The sequence below is a fragment of the Molossus molossus genome, unplaced genomic scaffold, assembly GCF_014108415.1.
Source record: "Molossus molossus isolate mMolMol1 unplaced genomic scaffold, mMolMol1.p scaffold_m16_p_13, whole genome shotgun sequence".
NCBI classification, from domain to species: domain Eukaryota; kingdom Metazoa; phylum Chordata; class Mammalia; order Chiroptera; family Molossidae; genus Molossus; species Molossus molossus.
In genome coordinates this window covers 60,216,690-60,225,909 of record NW_023425348.1, presented here as the reverse complement: position 1 = coordinate 60,225,909, position 9,220 = coordinate 60,216,690, and the positions used below count along the sequence as shown (strand labels likewise).

The window sequence follows — 9,220 nt, the reverse complement described above, 5'->3', positions numbered from 1 at the left end:
TGCTTTTAATATTCTCTCTTTGTCTTGAACCTTTTGCATTTTGATGATGATGTGTCTTGGTGTGGGCCTCTTGGGGTTCATCTTGTTTGGGACTCTCTGTGCTTCCTGGACTTGTATGTCTGTTTCCTTCACCAAGTTAGGAAAGTTTTCTGCCATTATTGTTTCAAACAGGTTTTCGATTTCTTGTTCTCTCTCTTCTCCTTCGGGCACCCCCAAGATGCGAATGTTGGCACGCTTGAAGTTGTCCCAGAGGCTCCTTACACTATCCTCATTTTTTTGGATTCTTTTTTCTTTTTGCTGTTCTGATTGGGGATTTTTTGCTTCCTTATATTCCAAATCGATGGTTTGCTCCTTGGGTCTACATACTCTATTATTGAAGCTGTGTAAATTATTCTTTATTTCAGTTAATGCCTCCTTTAATTCTAACTGTGTATCCATGATTTCTAACTGGTCCTTTTTTATGCTCTTGAGGCCCTCCCTAAGTTCACTGAGGTTCTCACTAAGTTCATTGAGCATCCTTATAAGCAGTATTTTGAACTCAGTATCTGTTAGGTTGCTTATCTCCCTTTCGCTTAGTTCTTTTTTTGGGGTTCTGTTCTGTTCTTTCATTTGGGACCTGTTTCTTTGTCTCCTCATTTTGGCTGCCTCCCTGTGTTTGTTTCTGTGTATTACTTAATGAGAGGTATGGGGCTCGCTGAGACCCGGTGCTGCTCGTTTGAAAGAATTTAGGAAAAACCTGAAGCAGGATCCAAGATCGGCCAATCCTATGGTTAAGCAAGTGGCAACAGCTTGGGTGGGCTTGAAAGTTGGGTGGGGTGGGGCGGGGCCTCAGGGAGTCAGCAGGGCGGGGCTACCAGTGTGAGCCAGGTTGCTGGAGTCCCAGATATGGCTTCTGTCTGCCGCCCCCGGGAAGGGCTCACCAAAGGAACAAAGGCCTCTGACAGCACGTTTGTCCCCGAGAAAGCCCCCTCTCCAGCCCTTGCTCCAGTGCCAAACAGCTCAGTTCTTCCCTGTATGTCTCTGGCGCCCCTCGAGCTGCCTCCCCTCCGAGCTTAGAGGGAGAGAGTCCGATAAGTTCGTGCGCCGGCCCTTTAGGGAGCTGCCTGGGGCTCCAGCCGCTTCAGCTTCCCTGAGCCTCAATTTCTGCTGGTTTTTCCAGCCAGAAGTTATGGGGACTTCTCTTCCTGGCACGGGAACCCTGAACGGGGCACCTGGTGTGGGACGGGGACCCCTCAGTCCTCAGGAAGGACCTTCCCAGCCGCAGGAGCCTCCTGATTTTTATCCACCACGCTTGGGTGTGGGACCAGCCCGTCTCTCCGCCGCCCCCCTCGCGCCGCCGCCTGTCCTACCGGTCTGGATATAGCTGCTTTTTTTGTTTTTAGTTCCGTAGTTGTACAACTTCCATTCAGCTTGATTTCAGGCGGTTTTGAATGATGGTTGTTCTGTAGTTTAGTTGTAACTTTGATGTGGTTGTGGGAGGACGCAATACCGCGTTTACCTACCCGCCATCTTCAGTAGTTATTTCCATCCTTCATTTTTGACTGGTCCTTTTTTATGCTCTTGAGGCCCTCCCTAAGTTGGCTGAGGTTCTCACTAAGTTCACTGAGTATCCTTATAAGCAGTATTTTGAACTCAGCATCTGTTACGTTGCTTATCTCCATTTCGCTTAGTTCTTTTATTGGGGTTTTGTTCTGTTCTTTCATTTGGGACCTGTTTCTTTGTCTCCTCATTTTGGCTGCCTCCCTGTGTTTGTTTCTATGTATTACTTAACGAGAGGTATGGGGCTAGCTGAGACCAGATGCTGCTTGTTTGAAAGAATTTAGGGAAACCTGAAGCAGGATCCAAGACAGGCCAATCCTATGGTAAAGCAAGTGGCAACAGCTTGAGTGGGCTTGAAAGTTGGGTGGGGCGGGGTCTCAGGGAGTCAGCAGGGCGGGGCTACCAGTGTGAGCCAGGTTGCTGGAGTCCCAGATATGGCTTCTGTCTGCCGCCCCCGGGAAGGGCTCACCAAAGGAACAAAGGCCTCTGACAGCATGTTTGTCCCCGAGAAAGCCCCCTCTCCAGCCCTTGCTCCAGTGCCAAACAGCTCAGTTCTTCCCTGTTTGTCTCTGGTGTCCCTCGAGCTGCCTCCCCTCCGAGCTTAGAGGGAGAGAGTCTGATAAGTCCATGCTCGGGCCCTTTAAGAGGAGCTGCCTGGGGCTCCAGCTGCCTCAGCCTCCCTGAGCCTCAGTTCCCGCTGGTTTTTCCAGCCAGAAGTTATGGAGACTTCTCTTCCTGGCACTGGAACCCTGAGTGGGGCGTATGGTATGGGACGGGGTCCCCTCAGTCCTCAGAGAGGACCTTCCCAGCCGAGGTGTCCTCCTGATATTTATCCGCCACATGTGGGTATGAGACCAGCCCGTCCACCTCCGCCCCTCCTACCAGTCTGGATGTGGCTGCTTCTTTAATTCCGTAGTTGTAGGACTTCCATTCAGCTCGATTTCAGGCAGTTTTGAATGATGGTTGTTCTATAGTTTAGTTGTAACTTTGATGTGGTTGTGGGAGGACGCGTGTTTACCTACCTGCCATCTTGACCGGAAGTCTCCTGATTGGTGATTTGATTGTTAATCTTTCACTAAAGTGTTTTAGCCCAAAATAATGAAGGGAGATGAAGGACCAGGACTGTGAGTTTGGGCTAAATGATTGGGGTGGGAGGTTGGCTTTCAGGAGGAGAAGACAAGAGAGGGTGCCTGGGTTAGAGTAAAGGTGGGGTGGGGGATGAAAAGCAAGGAGCACTGTGATCCCATCGATGGAATGTGACCATCAGGGCTGGGGCTACCTGTAAGGATAGGATGGGGAGACAGCAGGTTGCCTGGAAACTGGTGCCCACTGAAGAGAAGGAGGGCCAAGTCAGTAAAGCTGGGTCACTGGTAACAGATAGGATATGAAGAACAGGCATCTGAAAACCTGAGGCCGCCCTTCCAAACTGAGGCTGCAGAAAGATGTTCAGGCCAAGGCTGGCTTAACCTGATGCTCTCTGTCTGTTTACACATGGCTGACTAGGAGCCCTGCCTGCTTGTCCCTGGATGTAAACAGATGGGCGTGGTGGTGAGGTGAAGGGTGAACAGCCAGGAACACTGGCATTCCAGCAATGACTAAAGAATCACTTTATGTCTTAATCTAAACATCTTGCTGTCTAATAGAATCAGTATTTTAGAATCTTTTCTATTTGAAGGTATGTTTAAAGTCATGTTCTGTGGAGCTGAAGGTTTGAAACTGTCTCTGAAAGCTATTGATATGTGACTTAGATGACTGAGTTGTGCTGAGAAAATGCCTGATCATGAGTCTTTGATCATCATGAAGAATTTAAGAATTGTGAAGTATGCATTTAAGGCTATAAATGTTCCTCTAAGTACTGCTTTAGTATCTCACAAGTTTAATGTGTCATAATATCATAATCACACAGATCAAAACATTGTGTAGTTTCCACTCTGATTTCTTATTTGATCCATTGCTTATTTAGAAGTGTGCTTCTTAAGAGGCTGCCAAGCTCTCTTTTCATTAGGAAAAGTCCCAGGGTACATGTTAGCAGACAGATGTAACATGAAGGAAGACATTTACTTGTGAAATAAAAACCAAGACTTCCAGGTTTTAGCTTCAAAGGGGATGCTCCACCCCTCTAGTCAGGGTGAAGCTCTCACACCCTAAGCACTGACTCAGGTCCTAGAGTGTCGCCATCTTACTGGTAGGTGCTTCCTCAGACCTCCCTTCTCCTACCCCTCCCCACATGGGACAACCAGCAAAGCATCCTCCCACTTGCCCTTTAGATATGCCAATGTTCCTTAAAGTTGAAAGGCCACTAAGAACCCAGTCCCTGGACTCTCCCTGACCCTAGCACAGTCAACAGTGGTTGTAAAAACTTACTGAGCTCTACGAGAGAACAATGGGAAAATAGACACAGAAATGTTGAGAGGCCAACACGCAACCTACTCTCAGTGCCTATGTGAGAAGCATCTGTCCCTGGCCCCACAGAGCTGGGACCATTCCTCAGGCACCTCACCTGGATGCCAGTTCCCCAGCTCCCAATGTCTTCTTCCTTCTTCCCACCCCTTCCCCTAGGAGCCAGTCTTCAATCTGTTCAGTTCCAAGCAGCAGATACCCACTGAGGGCCTGTCCTGTGTGGGGGACATGGTGCTGGGCATGGGTGGGGCAGAAGTCAGGTTAACTTCCAGGGCCATAAAATAGGGTCTTATCTTCACAGCTGAAACTCCTTCAGATTCAAAGCAAACCTGACACCCCCAGAGATGCTCAGAGGCCTGATGTCTTCCATGGTTTATTGGATATATAAACAGAATACAGGTACAGGAACAAAGGGCCTGCAGGAACAGCTGGGGACCATCCTGGCACAGAACCCTAACCCCAACCCTAGGGGAATAGGGCCACCCCACATATCCAGATATACAGGGCAGTGCTGGGGCCTGAACCACCTCATGTTCATGCTGTTTGGACCCAGCAGCACAAAGTGGCAAGGTGGTGAGTGTGTGAGGGTGCTGCAGAGTAGGGTGTGGAGGGGGCCCTGCCCTGGTTTAGGAAAGACACTCTGCTTCAGAGACCAGGCTGTGACAGATGCTCAGGGTCTCCGGCTGCACACACACGGGGCCTGTATTGTCCAGTGACAGGTGCTCGTCTACTAAACAGTCCCAGGAAGCAGTGAGCTGAGAACCTACTGAACCATAAAACCCACACTGAAGCCCCTCCAGACACCAACTCTGCTGTGTCCTTGGAAAAGTGGCCGCTGCAAAGCCGGAAGCTACCCATGCAGGCTGAAGGTACCCACTGAACACTTAAGGCCCTTGGAGGGGTGGGCTGTCACCAACACTGAGAGGAGCTGTGCTGGGCCCTCGCGGAGGAAGTCATTCCCTCCCATCACCACCCTTAAGAGCCAGCCCAGCTGCCAGGAAGGCCAGCTTTGGTGGAGAGGTGGGGGTGACAGGGAGCAGGCAGGGACCTGCTCTTCTAAATCCTTCCTGAATCACAATGTCAATAACAGAATACCAGGGCATCCCTCTTGGTGCTCAGGGGACTCGCATGCCACCGAACCCACGCCTTGGTCTCTGGGCCTGACCTCACAGATGCTGGTAAGACTGGGTCCAGGAACCTGCCCTTTTTGCCTCTGGGAATTCATTCTGGGCAGCTATATGCAGGCCTGTGTGTTGTGAAGCTCTCAGCTGTGGCACTTTCCCAAGTGTGGAGGAGGGGCAGCCTAGAGAGGGAGCCAGGTGGGCAGGTGTGGCCCGTTCTGGTCACTCTCTGTGCCTCTGCGCGCCATTCCTTGCTCAGCACGAACCAGCTCTCCACACCCGTGGTGCCCCCATGTCCACACATAGGCCAGCTGGAAGCAGAAAGTGGGGGTGGCAGTGTGGCCCAGCCAGCCCCAGCCCCCAGGCTTAGGACCACTGGCAGGCGCAGTCAGTGGGCTCCTGCACGGTGTAGGGCACCCAGGTGGCGTTGGTGGCACAGAAGAGCTGCACGGAGCGCCGCTGCAGGCCCACCTCTCGGCAGCACTTGCAGAAGCGGGCATAGCTGTTGATGTTGTAGTTGTAGATGCTGGCGGATGGGCACCTCCCATCACAGGATACCAGGTTCACCTGGAGATAGGCAGGCCCGTGAGACAGCCTGTGTAGCTCCCACCCCCCAAAACCTCCATCCTCATCTTTGGCTGCCCCCCCCCCACTGCCTTGTGGGTGCTACGCACAGGGGTGTTGCTCCTGCATTCATTCTTGCGGATGGTCATGCGGATGGTCACTTTCTTGCAGGAGCGCCCGTCCTCTTTACCTAGGGGTGGGGTGGGTGAGGCGGCCGTGGCTGAGAAGTGCTCCCAGGGCAGCATGATGAGCCGGACTAGGGCAGCTAGTGTCACGCTGGAGGGTCCCTCTACCAGCGTTAGTGCCCATGCATCACAGTCCCTCCCCATCAGAGGGAAAGCTTTAACTCCGTGCCCTGGCAGGAGGTGGTGGCACGGAGGCGGAGACAGAGGATGGTGCCTGGGATGGCCTCGGGCACTCTGGGCTAGGGAAGAGAAGGGTTTGGGGACAGGCAGGCTGCCTCCTCACCCCAGTCCCAATATCTGTCTCCAGTCCCTGTTGGTGACCTCACCTCTGTCTGATTTTTTCAGCTTTTCTACTCAAGAGGGCTTCTAGCATTAAGATTCTGCAATTTCTTGAATGAATGGAAACCCCGCTCCCTGGCACCCTTACACACAGCAGGTCCACTTGGTTTCCATAGCTATCAAACAGGGGGAGGGGGTGTCACCCACCTCACACAGCTGTTACAGGGATGGAAATGGGGAAGTATGCAGTTTCCTCTGCCTGGGCCATGCCCCCCACAGACAATAACAGCGCGGCTCACTCACGCCCGCCCCTGCTCCAGTACGTCCTCACCAAGGCCCAGCTGGAGCCCTTCCTAAAATGGCAACTCTCCCTGCACAGTCCTCCCCCCTGCCCCCTCTCCGGAAATTTCCATCCAGGACAGTGTCTCACCCCAGTCAGAGACACACTTCTAATTATTCTGGAAGCTTTGGAAACTTCTTCTTTTTTTTTTTTTTTTATCCTCACCCGAGGACACTTTTCCACTTTTTGTTCAGATAGAGTAGGAGGGAGAGAGAGGAAGAGAGAGAGAGAGAAACATCAATGTGAAAGGGACACATTGAGTGGCTGCCACCCACACAACCCAACCAGGGCCGGGGACAAACTGCAACCAAGGTACATGCTCTTAGCGGGAACCGAACCTGGGTCCCTCTGGACCACAGGCTGATGCTCTAACCGCTGAGACAAACCGGCCAGGGCTGGAAACTTCTTTTGCATGGCCCCTTCCACAGTTTGTGTGAGTTCTGTTCTCATTCTAAATAAATATTCACTTTCACAGCTCAGTATGGGTTTGTGAGTTTGCGTTCTTTCCTGAACGAGGGCCTGCAAATTGCCTAAGCTTCAGTCCCCATAAAACCAGAGGCATCCACTCTCTCACATCCTGTATTTTACTCGTCACTCTGTCCCCCCCCCACTACAATGTCAGCTCCACGAGGCTGGCGCAGGGCCTGGCACACTGGTGCTCAGTGAATATTTGCCAGATGCATGGACTTGCTCTGTGACCCCAGGGTGGCTGCTAGAAACGAGGGGACTCCTTTCTCTGGTCTCTGGGCCTCACCACAGTAGGTCCCCCACCACACAGGCAGGTCGACTGCCGGCCAGAGCTAAGTGGACTTTGTCCTTCCTCTCTGCTCCCAGAGGCAGGAGAACCGAGTGCTGTCCCTCTGGGTTCTGGACTGAGACTGGCTGAGTGACCGGCGGGAGCAAAGCGGTGGCAGCATTGGGCACTGGTGGGCGCCAGGAGAGCAGGCACCGCCGAAGCATCCCCATGCAAGCCCAAGGGCACAGCTCGCTACCCAGCATGCACTGTTGGCTGAAAGGTCTTCGCCAGAGGCAGGGAGCAGGGGCGCCACCCTCCCCTCCCCCACCCCCTCCGCTGGGGCCACCTAGCAGAAGGGGCATTGTTGGAAAGAGCGATGCTCCTGCCCGCCTCCAGTTCCGTGGGCTTCTGAGAGGAGTACCTGAGTGGCAGTGGACACTAACCCGTGGAGGAGAGGCGGGGCTAACGGGGACCACGGGAAACAGGGTCCCCGGGGAACCTGGGGAGAGGGACACGGTCACAGGTCACACAGGAGCACACAGGATATTCAGGGAACATGAGTTGTGGGATCAGTGATCAGCCAATGTGACACTGAACCCAAATTCCTTGAAGTATGCGAGGTGAGCATAAAAGGGTCCCAAATTCTAAAGCTCTCCAAGGAAGGATCTGGGCCCAAGGGGGAGGCATGAGGGCAGAGGTGCCAAGGCTGCCTGGACATGCGTGCATGCATGTGTGGTTGGGGCTGCAGGCCCTGGGGCCGGGGGTGAGGACACGTGCACAGAGCTTTCACTCAGACTCATCAAGGAATCTGTGGGCCTGAATCCCAGCCAGGAGGCCCCTCCAACACAGGGCTCCTGGCCACAGGGAGAATTCAGGTGGTGCTGGGGGTGCGCATCTCGGCTGGGCACCTTGGCAGGGCAGGAAGAGGCAGAGCAGCCAGTGAGCCACTGACCTCCTGGACCCCATTCCCCAGGTCCCTGTCTCCAACAGGAAGCAGAGGCCTTGGGCAGGGACAGGAACGTGAGCATGGTCTCTGCCCACCAGCATTTCTGTGCCGGTGCCTGAACCTTGTGGTGAGGATTATCTCTTCATCAACTCACCCCTGAAGAGCCACGACTGGAGGTGCCAGGCCAGGAACCTGGCCCTCTGAGCCCCATCCTGACACCATTTCCCCCACCAGAGCCCCTCACCCCTGGGCCTCCACCAGGCTCACTCACATGTCCTGCAGCAACCTTCCAAGGAAGGAACCACCGAGCCCCCAACCTGGAGGGAGAGGGGGAAAGTGGGTGGGAGATCGTGTCCGACCAGAAGCTACGATCCCAGTAAGAGCCAAAGAGTCCAAGAGACTTGACTCCTTTCCTCCCACGATGCCCCAGGCACGACCTGCTGGCTATTGCGCCTCGGCCAGAGGAAGAAGGGGTCCCTGGGCTGGCCATGGGAGAGCCACAGGTATGAGCCGACTGCCTGGGCACTGGCACTCAGACTGCCTGCAGCCCCCGTGAGGCTGGAGTCTGCTTTAAGATGGCGCCAGACCTCCCAGCTTTCCAGTGGCAGCTGCCCACAGGGAGGGTCAGGGAGGGAGGGGTGCAGGGGCTGACCCACTTGGGTGAGCGGCCTGGGCTCTATCTCAGCTCTGGATAGTTGTCCCTTTCTTCTGGGCTTGATTTTCCCATTTGTAAGTTGGGGGCAATTCTCCCTTAGAGCCCTCCTCCTCTGCTGTCTAGTGGACAAGGTGGTGGATGTGGCGGTTCTTTGTGAATACGTGTGGGTTTCTATACGTGTATGATTTTATGAGCATATATGTGTATACACGTGTGGTTTTGCATGTGTGAGTGTGTTTATGAGAGTATGATTGTGTATGTGTATATGTTTTCTAGACAAGATCAGAAAGCTTTAAATGTCCAATGTCCAGTATTCATCTCAGGAGCTTTAATAATTTTTGTTGCTGTTAATCCTCACCTGAGGACATTTTTCCACTGATTTTTAGAGAGAGTGAAAGAGAGGGAGGTTGAGAGAGAGAGAGAGAGAGAGAGAGAGAGAGAAACATCAGTGCGTG

At 53.3% G+C, this 9,220-nt stretch overlaps 1 protein-coding gene across 1 annotated transcript in view; it reads right to left on the bottom strand.

Annotated features, from left to right (window-relative positions):
* Positions 1-5,326: 5,326 nt before the first annotated feature.
* OTOG (otogelin) overlaps positions 5,327-9,220 on the bottom strand; it is a 68,995-nt gene continuing 65,101 nt past the window's right edge. Inside the window, exons 53-55 of the mRNA XM_036258969.1 lie at positions 8,382-8,427; positions 5,735-5,814; positions 5,327-5,627 (exon numbers count right to left, since the gene is read on the bottom strand). Of these exons, the coding sequence (XP_036114862.1) occupies positions 5,427-5,627; positions 5,735-5,814; positions 8,382-8,427 (327 nt within the window). The 3' untranslated portion in view covers positions 5,327-5,426. The remainder of the gene's footprint in view (positions 5,628-5,734; positions 5,815-8,381; positions 8,428-9,220) is intronic.